Source organism: Rattus rattus, chromosome 5 (genome assembly GCF_011064425.1).
Source record: "Rattus rattus isolate New Zealand chromosome 5, Rrattus_CSIRO_v1, whole genome shotgun sequence".
Lineage (NCBI taxonomy): Eukaryota > Metazoa > Chordata > Mammalia > Rodentia > Muridae > Rattus > Rattus rattus.
The window spans coordinates 126,635,665-126,661,351 of NC_046158.1; the positions used below are offsets into that span (position 1 = coordinate 126,635,665).

The 25,687-nt window shown below is 35.8% G+C and overlaps 1 protein-coding gene across 1 annotated transcript in view; it reads left to right on the forward strand.

Moving 5' to 3' along the window:
* Positions 1 to 811: 811 nt before the first annotated feature.
* The window catches only part of Xrn2 (5'-3' exoribonuclease 2), a gene marked incomplete at its 5' end in the record, with an annotated part of 37,944 nt that continues 13,068 nt past the window's right edge, over positions 812 to 25,687 (forward strand). Inside the window, 11 exons of the mRNA XM_032904356.1 lie at positions 812 to 949; positions 2,138 to 2,245; positions 2,325 to 2,414; positions 3,000 to 3,072; positions 7,613 to 7,696; positions 9,274 to 9,371; positions 9,967 to 10,046; positions 11,635 to 11,691; positions 22,060 to 22,128; positions 22,218 to 22,349; positions 24,268 to 24,395. Coding sequence (XP_032760247.1) covers positions 812 to 949; positions 2,138 to 2,245; positions 2,325 to 2,414; positions 3,000 to 3,072; positions 7,613 to 7,696; positions 9,274 to 9,371; positions 9,967 to 10,046; positions 11,635 to 11,691; positions 22,060 to 22,128; positions 22,218 to 22,349; positions 24,268 to 24,395 — 1,057 coding nt within the window. The remainder of the gene's footprint in view (positions 950 to 2,137; positions 2,246 to 2,324; positions 2,415 to 2,999; positions 3,073 to 7,612; positions 7,697 to 9,273; positions 9,372 to 9,966; positions 10,047 to 11,634; positions 11,692 to 22,059; positions 22,129 to 22,217; positions 22,350 to 24,267; positions 24,396 to 25,687) is intronic.

The window sequence follows — 25,687 nt, forward strand, 5'->3', positions numbered from 1 at the left end:
AAGAGCATGGGCTGCTCCTGCAGAGAACCTGGGTTTGAATCCCAGTACTTACATGGCAGCTTGCGACCAGTCTGTAACTCCAGTTCCAGGAGATCCAGTGCCTGTGGGCATGAGACATTCATGTGGTACTCAGTCATACATTCAGGTACACAAGAAAGTTTAAAATGTGATTGTGTATTTTCAATGTTAGCAATAAGTGACTGCTTATAGGTTATACCAGAACATAAGGGAGGAGATATGAGGAGAGACAATGCAGAAATAAATCTCTGTCTCCTAGTAAGACATCAGAACTCTTAGTTGAAAGAGAATAAGACAAACAAGGATAAAGAAAAAAGTTATGCACACAATCTTTGCCCACTCCCTAGACCACTTTATGCCTTATTAACATTTAAAATAACTACCACTTTAACTCATCATTTAATATATTAATAAGAACTTTGAAATACAAAATATATTCAATATTTAATCTTAGAATATAATTTTAGAATTATTGCACAATTAAAGCAAATATGGGAAGCAGTATTAAAATTGGCACAGACAAGTATCATGTATTTGCTCAATGAATGATTATCCTCTCTTTTTAAAATGTAATTTTATAATATACTTACCAGAATCAATATTTGGGTTTCTGATGTTTAATTATCTTTAAGTTGATAATGCTGAAAATGGTGTTAAATGAATCTGTTACCTTTTTGTTCAGCTCCTTCAATTTCCTTTAGATATTCAGTATAAATTGATTTAGTTTGGGATTCAGTAGACAGTCTATAGTCACAGATGCATTAATTAAACATAAAATTACTTTACGTGGTTTAGGTTATGGGAAGCTGGTTGGAAGCAGCGATACTACAAGAACAAATTTGATGTAGATGCAGCTGATGAGAAATTCCGACGTAAGGTTGTTCAGTCTTATGTTGAAGGATTATGCTGGGTTCTTCGATATTATTACCAGGTATCAAAAGAAGTTTTCCTCCTAAGTTCTTAGGTAACCATTTTAGAAAACCAGTAATTTCTGTAATAGTACCTGATATTATTGAATATCCTTTGATAAACCTACACTTATAATTTTAAACTTTCTACTAAAAATTATTACTATGAATAATATTCGTAAAGAATTGGAACTTCCTTAGGAATTAGTCTGTCAATAAAACTTGGTTCTGTTGTGTTAAAGGACTTTAAGGATCACAGTGTTTGAGTTAGTCTTTAAGATTATTAAAGTTTAACTGGGTTTTGGTTTATATGTTTGCTTGTTTAAAGAGTTTAAAAATAATTGGGCGTTAGACAGTTACTAAGTAACCATAGAAAGGATGTGGTATGTTGTGTACCAATAAAAATTTGAAAGGGATTTGATTGTAACAATTTGCTTATAATACTATGATTTTTACATAAGATGAATATTAATTAAACTGGTCTGTATCTGACTTGAACCTTTTGTTTATCGAGATGCCAGGTTAGTGACAGATTATTAGGTAGACACATGGAAGATTGTCACACTAATGCACAGCATCTGGCTTCATCTTAAAGAGAATAAACTTCAGTTTGGTGTCACCTGGGGATGGTGAATTAGGTCAGTGTGTCCAGTGTACCAAGTAGTGATGGAGAGATCTTGATTTAGAGCACACTAAAAAGGCTTCTCTTTTTCCATGAATTTTACTTGCTTTTGGTTAATATTTAGTGTATTTATAGTCAAGAGAAAGTTGCCACATGGAAGTATAATAGTAATTTTTGGTTGTTTAATTCTCAACTACGTTGACATTCCCAAATACTACCTGCTCAGTAAGTATCAGGTGAAAACTGTGTTTGGTTTTATTTGATGACAGAAGCTCTGATATTGGAAAGAAATGCCATCAAATGTATTTTAAGGATAAATATCTTAATGAATTTATATATGTAAATATAAAGTTTGATATTAACTACTTATTCAAGAAAGTTTACAATGTTTTTGTAAATAAAAGAACTACTGATATGAAGCAATCAGTTAAACTATTTCGAACCCAGAAAAATTAATGAGTGGAGTATATGCCAGAAATCATATTTTACAAATAAGATATTATCGACTGATAGTCATAGTCTAATTTTTTTGTTTTTGCTGTGTTCATCATTAAGAGTATTTTGCTTTTAATTTCCTTTATGATTTTAGGGCTGTGCTTCCTGGAAGTGGTATTACCCATTCCATTATGCACCGTTTGCCTCAGACTTTGAAGGTATTGCAGACATGCCTTCTGAATTTGAAAAGGGCACAAAACCGGTAAGCTTCAAGTTGATGAAAAAGTAGGAATTTGAATTTGATAATAATGGAAAGCCTTTAACGTTTCCCTCTCTTGCAGTTTAAACCACTGGAACAGCTAATGGGGGTTTTTCCAGCTGCAAGTGGTAACTTTTTACCTCCAACATGGCGGAAGCTCATGAGTGACCCTGTAAGTCTTAGTGTTTTCAAATGTGTTAGTAACATTAGTCAGAGTTGACTTTGCATGTCATAGTTTTAAAAAGCTGAAATACAGAAAATATATTCTATATATTTTTCACTACATAATGTGGTATTCTGTACTTTCTTTGCCTCTGCATATCCTACCCAGTCAATAAAACTGATTTGTTTTCAGTCTACATCTTACTAGTTTGAGATAGCCCTGAAACTACTCCCCCTGTTCAAGGTTGGCCTTGAACTCACAGATCCACCTCTGACTCCCCAGTACTAGAATTATAGTTGTTGTGCGTTATCACACCCTGAATAATGATTATTTGTTTTCAGCCCTATAACAACTTCAGACATTCTATCCGACATAACTAAAATTAATTCTAAGCTTATTCCTTTGTGCTGATTAAATAATTGAGACTCAGCCAGGAAGTAGGAATTGTCAAGTAATTAAACCCTTCACTGACTGCATATGGTCCATTAATTATCAGACCTAAAACTCCTTTTCTTATTTAAAGTTATTTCATGTTTCTGTGACAAGATGTGTAACTTTTGTTTTCTGATTCTCTTTACTTTCTCCCTGAAACAGGATTCTAGTATAATCGACTTCTATCCTGAAGACTTTGCTATTGATTTGAATGGGAAGAAGTATGCATGGCAAGGTAAGATTTAGATATTGTTCCTTATTTTGTTTTGTTTGGCTTGTTTTGGGCGGGGGGAGGTTGGAGGGTTTTTCTGTGTATCCCTGGATATTCTAGAACTTGTTCTTTGGACCAGGCTGGCTTCAAACTCAGAGATCTGCCTACTTCTGTCTTCTGAGTTCTGGAACTAAATGTGTGCACCACCATCACCTGGTTTGTTTACAGTTTTTAATAAAGCTGATTAATCATGACTTCCAGGATAAGAATTCTAGAAGTCATACTTTCATAATTATCTGTGAAATGTAGATCTAAATATTCAATCCATGATTGTCAGTGATCAGTATTAATTCTAATAGTAAAAGGTTAATAGTGACTTATTGAAATAGGTTAAAATTGGAGGTTTAGTGTGCTTTGTGACTTTTTTTCTTCAATCAGTAGCCCATTGCCACCTTTCAAAACTGGTAAGAAAAGAAACACAATCATGCCTATTTGGTTATGGAAACTTGTAAAAAAAATATAGTAGAAACTTACCTTTTCTATTGTGCCTATTTTTTATATTCCTTGTGTGAATAGACTATGTAGAAAAGGCAATTTTAAAATTTGAACTAAATTTAAGATATTAGGCATTACTCAACAAAAGTTGATCATTGAATATAAGACAATAAAAAATCTTGCTCACCAAATTCTCCTCTGACACTTTCTTAGGCTGTACCCTTTTTAGGATACTGAGCTCAGAATTGCGAGGCAGTGGGGCATATCATCAGTTTACAGATTGCAGGGCTAAGAAGTAGCTCAGTGATGGATCATTTACCTGGCATGTACAAGTGCCTTTGATTCCCCAGAAAGCAACATTCACCCACCCACCCCTACCCCAACCCCCACCCCCACATCCCCTCAAAAACAACAAAGACATACTGTAATTGGGGGTAAGCTTTTGGTTTAAATAATAGTGATAATTTCTTATTACTTTAATATAATGATATTGAAAATTGCATCCAACATATGGGCTATTTAAAATGTGCTTTGGTCACATGTAAATGGATTAGACTCTCTAAAGGTTTTTGAAGGAACTTTGTAGAGGATGGTTTAATTAAAGAGAAGCAGTGTAGGAAAATGGAGGGGTAATTAAAAGGGGATTAATAAGTAAATATATTTGTGCTTATTAAGTACATAATTCAATGCTTGCTTAGGTTTACTAAGTAAACAAATATTTAAATATATAAACGTACAGTTTGCTTGCCAACTTATAGTTATTTGTATCAATGACAATAACTTCTCAATATAGTAATTTTAGAGAGAAGATAAAATAATGTCCAATGGTTTGAGTTTCCCCATATCTTTGCCAATATTTTTCTCCTGTGGTTTTTGTTGTTGTTTTTGTTTTTTTTGAGCTACCCTAACCATTATGAAATGGTGACTCACAATAGCTTTAATTTACATTTCCCCAATGATAATGATAGTGAGCATGTTTTCATTTGTCTTTGGGGCATTTATATTTAATATCTATTCAAATACTTTGGGTCGTGTTGGGCTTTGTTGTTGCTTTAAAGTTTATAGCCTTTAAACATTTGATAATGATTTTTTATATATTTTCTCAATTCTGTGGGTTATCTTTTCCCTTGGTTATGGTGTCCATTAATGTCAGAGCAGTTAAATTTTGGTGGTCTGCTTTGTCTCTTTTGCTTGCCTTTGTGTATCCAGGAAATCATTTGCCAAGTCTAGTATTGTGAACTTTTGCCTATTTTCTAAACTTTTTATAGTTTTACTTTTTATATTTTAGTTTTCAGTCTTATTTTGACTTAATATTTGTATATGCTATAAGAATCTAGTCTCATTCATTTGTGGATATCTTATGTTTCTATGAACCAGCTGTTAAAAAGACTTTTTCCTCTTGAGAAGTCTTGGTACTCTTTGTTGAAAATCATGTGGTTATTTTTGAGGCTAGTCTTTCTGTATGGTTTTATCCCAGTACTGTACTGTCAGGATTTGTTATGGTAAATATTATTTTGGTGGTTTAGAACATATAGTTCCCAAATAAAAGACACAATGACCTTAGATTTATAAAAAGCTCTAGAGCTGGGCAGGTATCAATCCTTTGTGCCATTTTGTCTACTTCACTGTCAAAATCCTTGACATCCCCCTTCTTCTGCCCAGCCCAGGCTGTAGACATCTTCATTACCCAGTCAGGGATGACTTGAGGAACAAGAGCTGGTATATGTGAGGATCTTGTTCTTGAGGATCTCCTTGTTGGGGGGCAACCAGATCTTGGGGTACAGAATTTAGCATTTGAACACAAGCAGCATCAGACTAGTCCCCCACAGGAATTTTTCTAGGGTATTTTGAGTCTGTATTAATTACTTAGCACTGTGACAAAATCCTTAACAAAAGCAGCCTAAGAAAGGAAAGGAATATTGTGACTCATGCCTTCAGGGATTGAGCCCAGCCCAGGGGAGGGAGGTCGTGGGAAACCAGGGGAAACCAGCTATTTGATGACTGTCACTGAAGTTAGAAAGCAGAAGATGAATGCCAGCTCCTCTTCTTGTAATGGGGACTTCTGCCAGCAAAAGAGAGCTTCTCACATTCAGGGGGATTCTTCCCTTCTCAGTGGAAACACCTTTACACTTACACTCAAAGGGGTGTCTCCCAGGAGGCCCCAAAGCCAGTCAAGTTGATGGTGAAGATTAACTATCACAGGGTCTCTTGGAAAGTTTATGTTTTAGAATGGCTTGAATGCCAGTTTCTTACTGTTTTTCTATATTTTATATGTCAAATTACATTAACATTTTCAGTTACACTCTATCCATAGCACAAAAATGTTGTCAAATTTAGTACTATTAAGAAATACAGTTTAAAACACAACTTTAAAATCTTACTAGAAGCAATGTTAATATATTACTTGGTAAAGCTTTTACCTGGGTTGATTATACCTTAAAATAATAGGAAGAGAAATATGGTCACTTGTTTAAAAAAATTTTTTTTTTGAGTGTGGGTACTTTTATAACATTATATATAATTATATATAATAATTTAATAACAAAATAATAAAAAATCACAATAGTGATTTTATACAGTTTGTTATATATGTAATAGTTTTGATTTCTTTCTGTTTTATATATGAACAAACAACTTATGTAATTTGGTCAAAGTTTCATGATGGCAAAACGAAGATCAGAACCTAGGGAGTCTGATTCTAGAAGAGCTCTCTTGAAGTGGCTGTTTTTTGACAATAACCACTGTTTGAGCTGGTTTGGGATGAATGAGAGGATTAGATGAGGTAGTGCGTGGACCACAGTGGTCAAGGATGAATTATCTGCTCTTTCATGGTTACTACCAGCACACTACTGTTAATGGTTCCTTTCTGCTCCAGGCAACAAAGGTGATTTGTTCTTTACTGTCAGTGGCACTGCAAGCTGTTTCCTGATTAGATTCATCTTCTGAAATGAATATTGTAGCAAAGTTTTGTTAAAGGAAAGTCTTTCAGAACTCTCTTTAAATCCTAAGTCAAATGGGTATACAATAAAAGATAAAGATTTGGGTATTTGTTGGTATATTTTTCCCAAGTGTGTGACTGAATAAAATTTGAACAAACTCATTTATTTCCTTGTGTTTGCCAATAATTGAATTAGCCTTGCCTAGATAACAGATGATGATTATTTTGAGATCATTTCTTTTAGGCATTGCAAAATTTATACCAGAACTTAGATTCTTACATGGCAGTAAAATCAAATGCTTCCTTACTAAGAAAATAATAGTAACTAAGTTAGTAATGTCTGCTTTGGAAACCTTTTCATTACTTAAATTTTCAAATACAGTAGTTTGGAGTGGTGCTTGTTTTAGAATTGTTTAGTTCTATTTCACATTTGTTGTTGTTACTTATCTTTAAGTTTTATTTACCCAGAGTACTATTTTATTCTGCATTCCAGCAGAACAAAGATATGGTTCAGTACTTTTTTTTGTATTCTAATAGACACTGTATTACGATAAGCTTCCCTTAGCTTAGGTAGCTGTAGGTTCAAGTGAAATAATGCCTTTAATTCAGCACACTTAGGGAGGCCATTTCCAGCCCCCACATGAACAGTCTATTCTGTTCCTAACTAGTGGTAAGTTATTTAGGCAAAGCTCTAAACAATGTTTGCATTCAAATTAACCAGATTAATTATAAACAGAGCGTTATAGAAGCTTGGAAATTAAAGTGACTTTTCATGTAGTCCAGAATATAGAACTCCTGGGTATGTTAGGTAAATGAAATCATTTTTACAAAGAATCATGAAGGACCAAAGGACAAACTCAGGCTCAAGGAAGATGAGCTAATACTTGGCCTCAGGACATTAGTAAGGTTATCACCTTACTAATTGTAATTAGCATTGTAAGTATGAAAATATGGGGGCATTTTTGTCATTACCATCACAAATGTAAATATTTACATCTGAGTTTTGCTACATGACAGTTCAGTTCCAAATGTCTTTGTGTCAACAGAGATGCTTTACTAGAGTGTTTTATTTGAACCAACGAACTGAAATCAGGTGATTCTAATGGTCAGATGGTTCGTTGTTTTCTCCAGGTGTTGCTCTGTTGCCATTTGTGGATGAGCGAAGGCTGCGAGCGGCCCTAGAAGAGGTGTACCCAGACCTCACTCCAGAAGAGAGTAAGAGTCACACTGCCTACTTAGTCAATGTGAAGTCTATCCAACACAGACTTCATTTCTGTATAAAATTAGCCTTTTTTTCATTTGGAAAGTTTCTCATATAGAGGGCATAAATTATTGATTTGCTTTTTTGTAATAGACATTAACTTTGATTCTTAATTTGTTATCTGTAAATTAAGTACTAAATAATTGTCATTTTTTTATTCAAAAGTATTTACTAAATGTATTAAAGACTAAGTCCAATTGGGCTTTGCTGGCACAATCCTGTTATTTCAGCACTGAGGGCACTAAGGCAAGAGGATTGCTGAAAGTTCAAATTCAGCTTGGGCTACAGAATGAGACCCTAAAAAAATGTTACAGTTCAAGAATATCTCTTGAGGTATTCTAAGCAAGTGGACCTAGTAACAAGCCGATATCGTGTCTAACAATATACATTTTAAGCCAAAACTAGTGGAAACATGTGAAGGTGTAAATTTCTCTTTAATTTACCGATTAAAGAGAATATTAATATTCTGAACGCTCAACACAAGTGTATCCAGTTTGACCGAATGAGTACTGCTAGTCATAATGTCACAGATTAGCCCTAGCAACCCTGACAAAAAATATCTGAATTAAATGACATCCTAGGTCAAATGGATGAGCAGATAATTCCTAGGACATTATCCCATCCAGACTATAGGATATACTAATTTCTTAGAGACCAGAGAACTATCTCTAAAATAGATGATGTATTAGGAGTCTTAACAAATAAAGGGAGATAGAAATAATTCCTTGTATTTTGTTCAATCTTGCAGGAATAAGACTATAAATCAATAGTAAACCCTAGAGCATCCATAAACTTGTGGAGATTAAACTAGACACTAGAGAACAATGACTTGTCCTTGAAGAAACTTTAAGAAGGAAATAAACATTCCTAGGTTAATTAAAAAAAGAATCCCCTTTGACTTTTTGGTTCTTAATGACATACACACACAAATGACATACTACGGCCTCTTAAGAAGGCAGTCCTCATTCTCTCCATCTGCTCTCTTCCTATTAGCATTCAAAAGACTGACTCTTCTTGAAAGAGTTGCGTAAAACAAGCATTTACTCCTAGAGGGCTGACTTAAGTTGTTATTCTGCATAAAATAGCATTTTATAATTATGGCAGAGTATTTAGAGCATGGAAATTGTGAAGCTGAATTCAGTTTTGAAAACTTTATGTATCATTATAACAAGTTTAAGAAACTGTTGTTTCATCTTTGTGACTTTGTATTTCCTTAGAGAATGTTTATGTCTTAAGCAAGAAGCCAACTACTGTATAACTAAGAAAGTCTTGTCCTTTTTCATGTGATGCATCCAAGTATGTATCAGCAGTGACCTTTCTTAGGGTTTCTCATTGTCAAAACTCATTTCAAATAGGATTTCTTCCATAGAGCCACACATCATACATTTAAGTTTGTTACTTATAAAGTGTTTTTCATCAGTATTGTGCTGAATTAATTTTAGTATATAGATGCTTTCTTTTGTTATAGTTTTATAAAGATGGGTCTTATTAGATGTAATTGCTTGACTGTGGTCTTATACTTTTTATTTAGACAGGAGAAATAGTCTTGGAAGTGATGTTTTGTTTGTGGGAAAAGTTCATCCACTACACGACTTCATTTTAGAGCTGTATCAGACAGGTTCTACAGAGGTACAGTATTAAAGTTTGTTTAATAATAATTAGGGATATACAAGTTATAGTGTGTGTGTGTGTGTGTGTGTTATAATTTACTCTTAACTTTTTTAAATATAAAATTGTGCAACACTCAGTATATTTATGGTATTGTACAACTAGCAATACTGTCCATTTGTAGAACTTTTGCTTTTACCCACACAGAATTCTACCCATTAGTACTAAAACAGCATCTCCTCATTCTACGATCCCACAGAGCCAAGTATTTATCTTTCTCTATGAGTTTGCTTATTTTTGGTACCTCATGTACAGGACCCCATTGGTATGAATTCTCATTGTATGCTGCATTTCACTTGGCATGTTAAAGTTTATCCATGTTGTAGACATGACCAAAATGTCATTTCTTTATATGACTGATCTTCAATAAGAAGCAAATGCCACCCTTTTTTAAATCAGTTTACCTGCTGATGTATCTTCAGTTGTTCGCTCCTTCACCTGAGTTTGGCTCCTCTCAATATCAGTCCTCCTAACTTACGAGAAGGTTCACAAACCTCTTCTGTATCCTTGTGGTCCATTCGTTCAGTTATATTATAGGAATGCATTTTTTTCACAGCCAGTAGATGTGCCACCTGAGTTGTGTCACGGGATTCAAGGGAAGTTTTCTTTGGATGAAGAAGCCATACTTCCAGACCAGTAAGTACCCACTTGAGTATGAGTGAGACAACTAAAACAGTGCCAGGTTAGCTTTCTCTTTGGTCTGCTGTCTTATTTCTAGAAATAGTGTGAACGTTGTACGCACAACAAACTGCTGAACTTACAATAAGGAGATGGTTTCCAAGGCCAGCATCTAGCAGCTTTGAAGCCTTCTGTGCGTCTTTCTGAGTTTCTGAAACTAAGATACCTACACAGTCAGAGCTTAGTCATTGCTACTCCTATTCCAACGTCATTTGCTTTTTCCATTCTTTCTTGAATACACAGTGTTTTCAGAGGCAAGATGTGGGATAAGAAGCAGAAGAGACTACTGAAATACATAAGCTAGATTTTTAGATTTTAAAAATGTAACAGTGATACTTTTATTTCTTTTAGTTTGGTTCTGTAAAATAAAGTTGTTTTACATTGAAATATTATTTGTGCTAATTTAGTACTTTAAAATATTTTAATAGACAGTTATAGCTATCATAAAAGTACTTCAGAATCTTTCATAATTTTCTTCCTCTTTGTTGTATATGTGTGTGTTTGTACAAGTGTGTACATACAGTCATTTGAATAGAAACTAGACAGCTATATTGGATGCTTTCCTCATTTACTCTCTATCTTTTTATTTTCATTTTCTTTTTTGAAATATATTGTCTCTTTCTGATCCTGGAACTGTCATATTGGCAACACTTGCTGGCCAGCAAGTACCTGAGATCCTTCTGTTTCTACCTTCTCAGTCCTAGTATTACGAGGACAGATTATTGCCCTTTTCAGTTTTTACATGGTGCTAGGGATTAGAGCTCAGGTCTTCAAATTGTATAGCAGTTTACTGGCTGAATCATCTCCCCAGCTCTACTGCATAATTTTCAAGAATGTAAAAGGGTTCTGAGACATGAATTTTTAGACAGCTACTCAGGGCACATATATTTCAAAGTGGCTACAATGTATCATATATGATAGTATCATAGTGAGTGGTAGGTGATGAGAGATACTGATACTGAGATATCATCATAACTCTTTGTTAATCTCTTTATTGACTTCTTGTGGTTTACAGTTGTGTTTCTCTGTTTACTAATGAGATTCGCCTTTTCTAAATTCTTATTTTTTATTTTTTGTTCTTTTTACTCATGTGAATTCTTATCTGTGTGAGTGCACATAGTTGTGCAGGCCTGAAGAAGGTATCAGAATATTGTAACCTGGAATTATAGGAGGTTGTGAGCCTCTGAACATGGATGCTGACAGCTAAACTTGGGCCCTTCAGAAGATCAGTGTTTCCTCTTAACTGCTGAGCCCTTTCTCCAGCTTCCATTCAACTTTTTTTTATTATTATTGGCTAATCTCTTTCTGCCCCCCTTTGATTAATGAGGGGAAGTCTTTGGCTGTTCTGTTTTACGGATTCTAATATAAACCCTTTTCCCATAATTGCTTTCTCTTATATTAAACTGAATCATTTTATAAAGGCATATTGTTTTCATTAGTACATTTTAATGATTTAGTTTTTTCAAAAGCCCGAAAAACAGTATGCCTTACTTGCCCACAGAGTTTCAGTGTGCACACAGGTGATTTTTCTCTTGTTTCTCTTTAGAACAGTATGTTCCCCTGTGCCCATGTTACGGGACTTGACACAGAACACTGCAATCAGGTAAGTTTTCTAGAATTCAGAGCATTCATCCAGGGCACAGCTTAGAATTTACAAGTGAATTTTACAGATCTTTAATTTACAAGGAAATGGCAGTGTTAATTCACAGTTCTTTGAGATTGAGAGTCCTTGTGTTGCAGACCTCAGAACAGAGCCTCTTGACTTTAAATTATGTATATTGTTAAGGTTACTGATTTAACAAGCACGCTTATCTGTTTTCTGGTTTCCCCTGACAACCTCTGATTCTTTCAGGATTAGAAAAGTGGGAGGTAGAAGTGGGGTCTGTGAGTAGCATGTCATACAGAAGCAGACAAGCCTTTATGCCCCAGTGACTCACACTGCTTCACTCTTTATAATTATTACTATAATTGTGGTCCTGCAGAATTAAAAATTAAAAATATTATGTACTATATTTTACTTAAGAATAGCTGGGAAATTTATCCCTCACTTTAGCATCTTCCATTGAGTAAAAAAATAACATAATTTAACTACTATAAATAAAAGTCAGCCCTCTGCTTTTTGTTGTGGTATAGTTGTAAATCTTGTTGCCAGAATTTATGCTGTTATCATTTAGGCAAGACTAAAACAAATACATTTAAGGATTTGTTAAATACATGATAATTCTTAATCTTTTTCCCTGACCCATTGTTAAAATTGCTCATACTTTCAGGAAATGCTTTAGATTTTAATTAAAATTTCTCATTGCACAATGTAACCAATTTAATTGCTGGCCTAAATGGATTTAATTAGTAGCTAATGCCATTCTAAAAGGTCGTGTGTGTGTGTGTGTGTGTGTGTGTGTGTGTGTGTGTGTGTGTGCGCATACATTTTTTCTCTTCCTCTTTATTCACTTAGCTCTCACTCTCTGTCTTTATGTTCTTTTGTTAAGGGTGAAGTACAGACTTTAAAGCCATCTCATAAGCCCGTCACAAACAATCTGGCCCTGCCACATTAATTGTGGACACTTGCATTAACCTGGGGATCTCTGCCTGTCATTGGTGCTTTAGACCAGTTAATTACACTAGTTTTCTTTTTGAGTTGTCACATTTTTGTTTGTACTAGTTGGGTTTCCTGAATTTTTCAAAGACCTCACTACCTAGCCCTCTAGAAACAGTTAATTCTACTCAAGCTTCTAATTAGGAAAGAGAACTTTTCCCAGAGGAGAGTGACAGATGAGTGGATGAGTCCTGGAGTATTTTGGGGTGATAGATGCTGCTCTGCTGGCTCATTGTTTCTGAACCTGAAGGGCATTATACTGTTTGATGTGAATGAGCTCACAGTGTTGATTGAGTTTCCAAAACAAATCCAAGATCTAGGTGCATATTCTGCTATATGTTGAAAGTTTAACTTCAAACATGGAACTTTTGAGTTAATTTTCTAAAGATTTTTAGGAAACTTGAGCTAAAAATAGTACCTTCCAGTCAGTGTCTCTCCTTTCATGCTTGAGTAATTCAGATTGACTTTGGATTGGTTCCTGTCATATCTGGTCTTATCTTTAGTATTGAGAAAGTGTGTTATTACACCAATTACTAGGGTACTTCAAGTTCATCTCTACAGGAAGGGTTTGTTTTTTTAATTGGATCGTATGTAAATAGGACTTTAAATGTAACGACTACCACAGTTTTTATAAGGCTCACAGCTGGCAGATAGGTAACTAAGAATCAGAAGCCTGAAGGAAGTGGAATACACACACTCAACAGCAGATTTGGTGGTGGCAAACACTGGGGAGGGTTTAGCTGACACTGCCTACAGTCCTTTGTGGGACACTGAACTAGATAACCTCTTCTGAGAGAATGTCACAGTTCTGCAAACTCTTTAAGTGCTTTAAAATGTCAAGTATATGAATCATAAAACCTTCCCTGCAAGAACAGTTTGCAATGACAACATAATCAGAGCGTATAGGGAAAGGTAGAATAAAAATGAAGCTTGTTGTTTGGAGTTTTCTCTCTTTGAAAAGCATGCTACCATTCTTAAACAGTAATGTTGAAATAGCATTTGTCAGAAAAATTTCTTTTTGTTTTAAAATTTGTTATTAGACATGCAGGTACATGGTGAGTGGGGGGAGAGAGAGAGAGAGAGAGAGATTGCACAAGCACACGTGTCTTTCAGAAGACAGCTATGTGGAGTTGGGTCTTTTTATCCACCTTTATGTGGGTTACAGAGATTAAATTCAGTTTGCCAGGTTTATGCAGTAAGTGCCTTTTACCTTCTGTACCATTTTGACAGCTCCTCAGAATAATTCTTAAAATGAAGTAAGTCAGAAGAGATGTCATGCATCTACAGTATCTGGCATGCAAATAAAAGTGTTAGTTTCCTTATTTTCAAAGATATTTAGGATTTATACTTTATTCACATTTGTAACATATTTGTATCACATTTGTGAGGCAGTTAAAGTGAGAGAAATATAACTGGCAAGGAAGGGGTGTGTTATACTCTCAGCTGGTAGGAGGAGACCAATGTTGAATCAGCATGGTAACATCTATGTTAGGTAAAAGCAGATGAAAATATTCCCAGGTGCATAGAGTTGCATGGAATAGTGTAAATCTGAACGTGGTTTTCTGACTCAGCAGCCTATTGAGTCTGTAGGCTGGCCTGGTTTAGGCACTTTTGTTTAAGGCTTTGTGGCAAGGGCCCTGTCATAGATCTATACCTATACCTATACCCCTCCTTCCTCCCTCCCTCCCTCCCTCCTCTCCTGCCATAGGCCGTTTGTATACTGACTTTCCTTGTCTCTGGCCTTAGTGAGGGTCCGGGTGCTCCTCTACTTTTTTTAGTGTTGCTGCTTCCTCCCCCAGATAAACTGCACAGCTGGTTTCTGTTTCTGGTTGTGGAGATTGTAGATGGTCATCTGTATGTTTCCCTTCAGTGCTCTACCTGAACAATTAAAAAATAATAAACCTGAAAGAAGCGAAGGACCGTGAAATGTTTGGACCTGTATAAAGGATTACCTTAGCCAGAGATATCAGCAGGCAAAGGTGCTTGCCATCCGACCTGATAGACTGAGTTCAGTCTGTGAGGCCCACACAGAAGTAGAGAACAGATAACTCCTACAAGATGTCTCTGTCCTTCAGACGTGTGTTCATAGCATGTGTGTGCTGCTGCATAAATAAATTAATTAATTCAATAGATGAAATGTTTTTTAAAAGACTCTTGATCTGTAATAGATTTTTTTTCCTCTTAGGATCTTGCCTATTAGGTTTTTTACTTTAGGAAATAAGTTTGTGCTGTGGCTAATGTTACCACATTGGAAACTACATTTAAACATCAACAACAACAACAGCAGCAGCAGCAAAAAATATGAAAGACCTTAATACAGTTTTAGGAATTATTTAAAATTGTAAAAGTCTTTAACTTTAGGAGAAAGACTTTCTTTATCATGGTCTCAGATACTCAAAGAAAAGAATGATTTAGTTTTTAAGATTATATTTGCCTCCTGAATTTGGATGTTAAAATTTACTTTTAGGTACCTTTTCTTTCTCTAAGTGATTTGTACTATCTTAAGTATAAACATTATTGTGTGGGTGTGGTTCTCAGGGATGCTTGAGAAATTACTTTCTTTATTGGCTTGAAATTTTTTTCCCTTCAGAGCATGAGTATGAAATATAGACATTTTAAACATTTAAAGGAATGGTACCTAAAGTAAATTGCATGTTTTTGGTGAATAAGTGAATCTGTTCTCCCAAATGTTAGTTTGAGTTCTTAACTAAATCTCATTGTTACCTCAGTAAGGGCCTGCTGGTGCATACTTTTATCCCCAGCATTTAGGAGGCAGAGGCAGGCAGGTCTCTTGAGTTTGAGACTAGCCTTGTCTACAGAGCTAGAGGAAATGATTTTTTGCACCCCAGGACTATTTTCTCTTCCCAGGAGCTTGTTCTTTTGCTGGTGTTCTCCTTTTTTCTAGTTTCAGATCATTCCACATGTAACTTGCTCATTTGAATTTGAACATTATGCTGATTTCATCTCCATATTCCATGTGCTTCCTGACTATTTCCCTAGTATCTCAAATGCACAGTGAAGGCTCTGGCCTAAACTGTCTGGGCTTTTTCCACATGACAGTAAAGACTTGAGAGTTCAGACATTAGTTGTATGTAGCTGTAGAGCAGTGTTAGCCTGCTGTTCCTCGGGAGAACTCAGTAAGTACTCACATTATTTTTGTAGAGTTTAAAGTTCTCCATCTCTATTGAGGAGGACTACTTCAGTTAAATTAAGTTTTTCTTTGGTCTTAGGGTGAAGACTGTATTTTTGTTCCCTTTAAAAAATACCTTAATTGAAACATTTGACTTGTGTTTACTTGTGAGTCTACTGCAGGTGATAGTTCTTGTTTTTGGGCTGTGCACATCACAATTTAAAAAATTATCTGTAAATGCAGTATACCACCGTATGCACCACATTTCTTTGCCATTATTTGTACAAGGACATCTTAGTGACTGTATCTTTATTGAGAATATTTGCTACAGTACATGTAGAGATGCCGCAGTCTTTTTGTTTCCTTTAGTTATATACCTGACAGTGGGATTTCCTTATAGGCATTGTATCTTTTAGGGCGTTTTGTTTTGTTTTTATTTTAGAATTGTAAAACTTTTTTCCATAATGGAGCTATAACGTACATTTCCACAGAAAGTATGTGAGAGTTCCTTTTCCATCCTGAGTACTCAGGAGGCTCAGGCAGAAGAAGAACAAAAGTTTATGGCCAGTTGGGCTGTGTATGTAGTGACTAGCAATTAAAATACTAGAAAATGGAAAATACTTCAGGATTTGAGTAGGCAAAGATTATTATTTAAAAATGAGATTGTAAATTCACAGACCACAAAAGTAGTGCAGCAGCGGTAAAGCCAGCCTACAGGATGGATTTCCTGCTACAGTTTTCAAAAATTAACTAATTCCTAAAATCTCCTTTCTATACCCTCATCAACATTTGTTACTTTTATCTTCTTAATAGTTAAACTGTTAAACTGGAGAAGAATGACAACTTCTGGTTGATTTGACTTCCTTGCTGACTTATGACTCTTTTTTCCTTATATAATTGCTGGCCATTTGTGTTGTCTTTTGAGAAATGTCTGATAGCATTTCATCACTCATTACATATTCTGGGTATTACAGCTTCTATCTGGTCAATAGTCTGCAAGTACTTCCATTCTGTAAATAATCTCTGCCTACTCTAAATCCTGAAGTATTTTTCCTGTATTAGTACTTTCATAATCACCAGTCTTATATTTGTATCTTTTGAGTTAATTAAGGTGAAACATGGTGTTTAACTTTTATTTTTCTACACACACGCACGCACACGCACACGCACACGCACACGCACACTTCCCCAACATTATTTGTTGAACAGTGTATGTTCTTGATGCCTTTGTCAAACTCAGTTGGCTGTGAAGACACACATTAATTTCTAGAGTTTTTGTCATGGTCTGCTGGTTTCTGTCTATATTTTGAAGTCAAGATCTGTGGTATGTCAGCTTTGTTTTTGCCCAGGAAGCTTTATTTGCTGTGGGTCCTGTGTTGATTATATGATTATTCATAATACTATGAAGAATAGTATTTGTAGTTTCATGGTTATTGCTTTCTATCTTTAAACTGCCTTTGGTAAGATGAACATTGTAAAAATATTAATGGCTCAATTTCTTGAACTTGGGATATATTTCTAGCTTTTTGTATATGATGAATTTTTTGTCACTGTCATTTTGATAGCAGATATATTTTCCTTTCTTAGTTTAATTTATTCCTTGGGGTTTTTTTTCACCTTTAAAATGTTGAATATTGGGGATGATATTGCCCCTAAAAATGTGTGTGTGCTTGAATGTTTGTGCAAGTATCTGAGGATCTTAGAAGGGGGTGTTGGATCCTCTGGAACTAGAGTTACAAGGGGTTGTGAACTGCCTGGTACAGGTACAGGTGCAGGTCCTCTGCAAAAAGTAGCAAGTGCCTTTAACTTATGAGCCATTTTTTAGGCCTATGAGACTGCTTTTTTAAAATTTGTTTTTTAGCAAGAGTTTGTTACTAATGGGGAGAGGGGGAGGAATCCCCCTTCTCCCTCCCCCACCCTTGTGTGTGTATGTGTGCTCGCACATGTGCCATGGGGTGTGTGTGTTGATTTTTGTATCCTTATTATTACTAAATTTATCAATTTGATTGGGTTTTTGGTAGTCTTCAGGTGATTCTCTCTATAGAAGAGCATATAATCTGACAACAATAAATTTATGTTTTTTTTTCACTTTGGATGTCCTTCATCTCTTTGTCTTACTTTATTACCATGACAAAATTATGTTAGGTAGGAGTGGCAATCATTGTATTTTTCCATCTATCAGACCAAACACTCAACCTTTTCTCTTTAAAGCTTAAATTTGGTTGTGCCTTTTCATATGTAGCCTCTGTTATGTTGACGTATTTTCCTGCTATGCCTAACATACAGGGTTTTTTTTCTTTATCATGAAAGGATGTTGGGTTTTATTGGATGTTTTTATTAAGAGTATCAAACTGTTTTGCCTTTCATTTTGTTAATGTGATACTGCATTAGTTACTTTCTCATTGCTGTGATGGAGTCCCTGAAACAAGAGGACAGATTATTTGAGCTTACAGTTGTAAATAGTTTAGGCCGTAGCCGTTTGTTCACAAACATGGGCAAAGTGTTAGGATAGTGGAAGTGTGTGGCTGAGGAGAGTTGTTTTACCTCATGACCAAACAGGAAACAGAGTGTTGTAGGAAGTAGGCATAAATACTTACTCAAAGGACCTGCTCCCCAGTGCCCTGCTTCTTCCAGGTAGGCCACCTCCTGGTTTCTCCAACCTCCACAAATGGTGTTACCATCTAGTGATCAGCATCAGATCATGAGTATATGAAGGACGTTACATACTCAAATCATACCAAAGACACTGCCTTTATTGACTTGTGAGGATGCTCTTGCATCTCTGGGATAAACCCTACCAGATCACCATGTTTGATATTTTTGATGTGCTGTCAGATTTGGCTTGACAGTATTTTGTTGACAATTTTTACATATGTGTTTATCAGAAATATTAGTTTGTTTGTTAATTTTGTGTTGTTAGGCCTTTATGTAATTTACTGTCTAAGTAATGCTAGCCTCATAGAATAAATTTTGACACAGTCTCTTTTCCCAGTCTTTTGAAATGGTTTGAGTAAGATTTGTTTTAATTTCAGATGTTTTGTAGATTGCTGCGATTTTTCTGCCATTCCATAGTTAGTCTTATTTATTGTACCTTAAGTTGCAGCCCCTTGTGTGTTTTCCTTGGTCCCCTGATAAAAGAATTCCCTTGTTCCCCTTCCCCTTTCTGATTCATTTATATCTTTGTATATAGAAGAGAAGTGCACACACAGTTTTAACTTGTCATTTCTTCTATGTCTTTTATTGCATATCTACTCTCCTGATTTATAAAACAACTGTGAAACATTCTTTATTTCTCGCTTTAGAAGGGGAGATAGATAGGCTTGGTGCCTAAGCAGTCTGTTCAGACTGCCACCCTGATGTGTGTGTGATTGGCAACCTAGCAGATTCGAAACCTACTTGAGAGTATATATAGCAGATATATTATATACTATATACTATAGCAGATTCCCTACCTGGTGACAACAAATACATAATTTCTGTGCTCAGTACAATATTCTGAATTTTATTGCTATTCCTATTTTGCCCTCCTACCGCCTTGCCCAGTAAGACACACCAGGGATAAAGATTGTGGTTGTAAGTGAGAATGGCTAAGATAAAAAACTCAGGTGACAGCGAATGCTGGCGAGGATGTGGAGAAAGAGGAACACTCCTCCACTGTTGGTGGGATTGCAGACTGGTACAACCATTCTGGAAATCAGTCTGGAGGTTCCTCAGAAAATTGGACATTGAACTAAGATGCCCCAACATATAACAAAGACACATGCTCCACTATGTTCATAGCAGCCTTATTTATAATAGCCAGAAGCTGGAAAGAACCCAGATGCCCTTCAACAGAGGAATGGATACAGAAAATGTGGTACATCTACACAATGGAATATTACTCAGCTATCAAAAACAATGACTTTATGAAATTCATAGGCAAATGGTTGGAACTGGAAAATATCATCCTGACTGAGGTAACCCAATCACAGAAAAACACACATGGTATGCACTCATTGATAAGTGGCTATTAGCTCAAATGCTTGAATTACCCTAGATGCCTAGAACAAATGAAACTCAAGACGGATGATCAAAATGTGAATGCTTCACCTTCTTTAAAAGGGGAACAAGAATACCCTTGGCAGGGAATAGAGAGGCAAAGATTAAAACAGACACAGAAGGAACACCCATTCAGAGCCTGCCCCACATGTGGCCCATACATATACAGCCACCCAATTAGACAAGATGGATGAAGCAAAGAAGTGCAGGCCGACAGGAGCCGGATGTAGATCTCTCCTGAGAGACACAGCCAGAATACAGCAAATACAGAGGCGAATGCCAGCAGCAAACCACTGAACTGAGAACGGGACCCCCGTTGAAGGATTCAGAGAAAGAACTGGAAGAGCTTGAAGGGGCTTTAGACCCCATATGAACAACAATGCCAACCAACCAGAGCTTCCAGGGACCAAGCCACTACCCAAAGACTATACATGAACTGACCCTGGACTCTAATTGCATAGGTAGCAATGAACAGCCTAGTAAGAGCACCAGTGGAAGGGGAAGCCCTTGGTCCTGCTAAGACTGAACCCCCAGTGAATGTGATTGTTGGGGGCAGGGCGGTAATGGGGGGAGGATGGGGAGAGGAACACTCATAAAGAAGGGGAGGGGTTAGGGGGATGTTGGCCCGGAAACTGGGAAAGGGAATAACATTCGAAATGTAAATAAGAAATACTCAAGTTAATTTAAAAAAAAAAAAGATGGTGGTTGTAAGTAAACAGTGAGGCAGAAGATGAACCAGCTGACTAAATGAAGGATTGTTCAGTAGTTCCTTGTGCTTGCAGTAACTTTTATTTTAAGAGTAATTTGTGTATTTAAAGTACACAATTGAAATCTCACCGTGATAATTTTTTTTCTGTAACACATGGACCCTAGTTGTAAAAATGGTGATACTGAACAGGAAAGAAAGAAATTATCTGACTCAAAGTGAATTCAGTAGTTCAGTAAAATTCAGTAAAACTAAGTAATTCAGTAAAAAAATAAAATTATTGACTATAACAACTGTAATCACGAGAGTAATTTGGAAAAATATTAAAAAGATAGGATTGACAAGAAGATAGCAATTACACAGAAAATCACAAATAATAAATTGAAACATATATTTGGTCTGTTGTGTATATATTTTATCCATGTCATATTTTACTAATTTTTTTCACCTGTCTTTCAAGGATGAACCTCGTTTCTTTAACAAGTTGTAAATCACACATTTAGATTATAAATTAGAACATGCTGAATAAGGATGTCATAGGCATTCTTGAGTATAAACCTGACTTCTAACTAAACTTCTCGAGTGGCCATTGCTGAGTCAGAAGGCAGACTTGGACATATATACCTAACAGTTGGGGGCTAGGTATATACACCTGCCACCACCAGAAAGGGAATTTAATTGAACCATTCAGTATAGTTTTAAGTGTTAACCAAGACTTTATTAGATCAGGGTGTGGTTCCAACAGCGATGCTGAGTGGGCTCTTAATGTTTGTTTTCCCTCATAACTTCCTGTCTTAGTTAAGGTTTCTCTTGCTATGATGAAATACCATGATTAAAGCAACTTGGGGAGAAAGGGTTTATTTAGTTTAAACTTCCATGTCACTGTTCATCATCAAAGGAAGGCAGGACAGGGATTCAAAAAGAGCAGAAACCAGGGAGCAGGAGCTGATGGAGAGGCCAGCTCAGTGGTGGCACCACCCTTGGTAGGCTGCGTTTCCCCCCATTAATCACTAATTAAGAAAATGCCCCATAGGCTTGCCTACAGCCTGATCTTATGGAGGCGTTTTGTTAATTAAGGTTTTCTTCTCAGATGACTGTAGCTTGTGTCAAGTTGCCATAAAACTATCTAGCACAGTTGCTGAAATGTTTGTGTACACATTTTATATTCTGTTACAAATTTTCTCAGCTTTTCCAGTATTAGACTGGAAATTCTTAAGAATTGGGATAATGTCTTATTATTTTTCTGTGATCATTTACAGTTATCTAGAACCTGGCTCTTTCTATAGAGAAAGTTACCTGAAGACAATGCAATAGAGATCAGAGGTAGTTTGGTAAGGAAGATATTTAACCATTTGACAAAATCATTGTCTAAGATAACAATTTGGACAGTTTTCAATTTTAGTTATTCTGTCTAGACATCTTTGTTTAGTGTCTTTGTTTCCTTGAAAATTAAAACTGATGACACCATCAAATCATTAAATTTTTCATTGTTCTCTTTCAGTATTAATTTTAAAGATCCACAGTTTGCGGAAGATTATGTTTTTAAGGCTATAATGCTTCCAGGAGCAAGGTAACAACAGTAAACTACTTACCTAAGATGTGTGCTTTGTGGCAGTGTTCATCCCTGTATCCTAACTAGTGTTATTTTTAAATGGCCAGAAAGCCAGCAGCAGTTCTGAAACCTGGAGACTGGGAAAAATCCAGCAATGGGCGGCAATGGAAACCCCAGCTTGGCTTTAACCGGGACCGGCGGCCTGTTCACCTGGACCAGGCAGCCTTTAGAACTTTAGGGTGAGTTGTGTGGTTCCTGTTTGTATATTGTGGGAGCTTTGTTGTTGTTTTCCTGAGTTATTCCATAAACAAGTCAGTATTTCTGCTACAGATATTTATGAGACTACACAACACAACCACTTTGCATCTATATTAGTGGTTTTGATAATCATCTTTTCCTCCTTCTGCCTTATCTATTTGTCATTTGTCTGTCTGTGTCTATCTCTCTGTCTCTATTGAGACAGTACCTCTCTGTAGCCCTGGCTGGCCTGGAACTCATTACGTAGATCAAATTGACTTTAAACACCCAGAGACCCGCTTGCCTCTGCCTTCAGAGTGCTGATTAACTTTTCTTCATTTTAGATGTTCGCTTCTCTATTTATGTATTACATTGTATGTTGCATGAAGAGTATTCTCTCAACAGGTTTTTTTTTCTAGGTTTCTAACAGACAAAGAAATGAAATATTGTCTTTATTGTCAAGGTTTGGATTTGTCATGTACTGTTACAAGAGTGTCTTTATGAAGCGTTAACCAATACATTAATAAATAATAAATGATAATGAAATAAACAATAAAAACAAAGACACCAGCGTCTTAAATTTTTGATTGCCTGAGCACGAAAGGAGGTATATCATTGTTGTTTGCATTGGCATTTTTCTGCCAGCAAAGTTAATGTTTATTTGATCATCTGTATTTTCTATATAAATTTGTGGTTTTTATCTTTTACCCTTATTAGCTGTTGAATTGTCATTTTCCTAGCTATAGAAGCAACTGTGTTTAGAGGACTTTGAAACAATGGAAGTTCAGGCGGGGATAAAAAGAAGAATGGTCTGGGGTGGGTGTGGTAGCACATGCCTATAATACCTGGAAAGCTCAGGCAAGATCACCAGTTGGAAGTCAACTCTGGCTACAAAGTGAGACCTTGTTGAGCAACTTGATGGAGGAAATGTTAATAACTCATAATTCAGGAATTGAATTGATAACTCATAGGTATTTTGATGTGAATGAGACATCTAAAAAAGTGAAGAGGTAATTCAGGCAGAAAGTCTCTGGCAGCATGTCATTTATATATTAAATAATAAAAGGTTGTGGCTTAAATGTTAATAGTAAAATTCAGTCTCATTTTTCCTAAGTTTCTTCCTATATTTATAAAAGTTACTGTTACTGTACCACTTACATGTCAGTTTCCTAATATGTAAATTGGATAATAATTGCACCTACCTCAGGAAGAGGTGGTGGCTTCAATACTGTGTCAGCTGATACGTTACCATCTGGAAACTTCTCAATTCTTGATGATAAAAGAAACTCGTAACTTCTTTTACATAGTCTTAGTCTTTTAGAAAGCAACATTGAAGTCTTCTAAGTAGAGTTCCAAGTTTCAAAGATAATATTTGATCTAAATTCTTTTTACTTGGAACTTACTTGAGAAAATAGCTTAAAGTAGTATAGCTTTATACCAAATGTCTTGTTCATCAAAATATGTAACACTAGCTCTAAATGAGAAAAGAGGCTTAGTGAACTATGAGACATTAACAGTGAGATAGTCTAAGGATTCCATGCTATTGAGTAAAGAAAGCCACAGGGCAGTACTTGGGATGGTGAACTAAAGTAGCAGAATAGTGAATAGTGATTAGCAGTGACAGCAACTTAACAGATCCTTGAGAAAAAGAGCCAACCATATTTAAAAAGAAGATTTGTTGCCTTTTCATAGTAATTAGATGCTTAGAGGATTATGAACATCTTATGCAGTAGATGAACATTTGGTATCACCATTACTATTGTGTATAGTTTGGAACTTTAGTTTAATTACCAACCTTATTTTTATATTAATCAGGTCTAACAAAGAGGAAACTGCCAGTGTTTGATTTGTCAGCTTAACATATTATAATCTCTGGATATAGCTCTCTATTTTTTTCTTATGTAAGGCTCTCTTTTACAGCCATGTTATACCAAGAGGCTCGGGGACTGGTGTTTACAGCAACACTGCACCCCCACCTGCCAATTACCAGGGGAACGTATACAGGCCACTGCTGAGAGGTCAAACTCAGATCCCAAAACTAATGTCAAGTAAGTTTTTACTGATTGGTTATTGTATATTCTAAATTACCTGTGACAGCAAAGGCTGCTTTCTGACTCTCAGTGCCAAGAACGATCGTTGCTTTGAATGCAGCGATGGGGTTAGACATTGCTAGAAGACTCGTAAGAGAACACTAAAAGTTCTTTTCAGTACTTTGTCTTGTTTGTATTTAGCTAACTGACTAAGGGGAACTGAACTTTCTTCCTTTTCTTTATTTATAAACCTATTTCTGAGTTAACCTATACAGGCAGAGGTATATGTAGTTGATTTATGTTTATCCATTGATAATTAAAGTATTTAAATAGTTAAATAGGTCTATTAGATATGAAATAGTGGTCATTTAGATGCTGAAAGACAAAAGTATTCCTATCTTGGTCCAAATTGTATGATAGTTTTACCTAACATAAGGCCAGGCGTTAATTTAAGCAGTATTAATCTCTCATCTGAGACAACCTTGGCCTTTCTTTCACTCCTCAAAACTTGAGTTATAAATAGTTGATAATGTTAACCATAAAAAGTGTAATATATTTTGATTGCCATAGTAATGATAGAATATAGTTGAGTGTTAATACATACTAAGTTTACTATTGATTTTAATTTTATTCCTACTTAATGTTACTTTTGAGATCCATGGCTGTTCTGTTCATCAGAAAGATACAGATCATATGCCATGTTCTTTAAACTGTCTTCATAAAGCCTTACTTTTCCATTCCTGCTTTTCAGTTAGTACCCAACCAGACAAAGGCAGCATGGGGGAGAAAAACATTTGGCAAGAGATTAGCATTTGTTAAATATGAGGGGCATTGACACTTAAAAATATGTTTTTAATGTTTGTAATATTTTATAAATTAAATTTCAAAAGAAGGGTGGGAGCTGGGGATATGGCTCAACAGTAGATCCCTTATCTTGCTTGCCAGGGCTCTGTGTTTGATCTCTGCTACTACCTGGAATAGAGTGTTGCTTTAGTGCAGAAAACTCCCGGAAATCTTTATATCTCTCTCCCTTCTTCCTTTCACCTCTCCGCCCTCCCTCCTTTCCTACTCAATTGTTGTTACTATTGTTTGTTTATTTTTGAGGTAAGATTTTGTTAGCTCGTATGTAGCCCTGGTTGGCCTCAGAGTTACAGAAATTCTTGTGTTTTTGCTTTCTGATGCTGGGACAATGGGCTTAATCTAACACACCAGACTTAAGTTGCTCTTTCTTGATCCAAAAAAATATCTCAGTACGATATACCATAGAGCCAGGCATTACTTTTAGGGATGTTGAGTAGTTATTAAAGTGC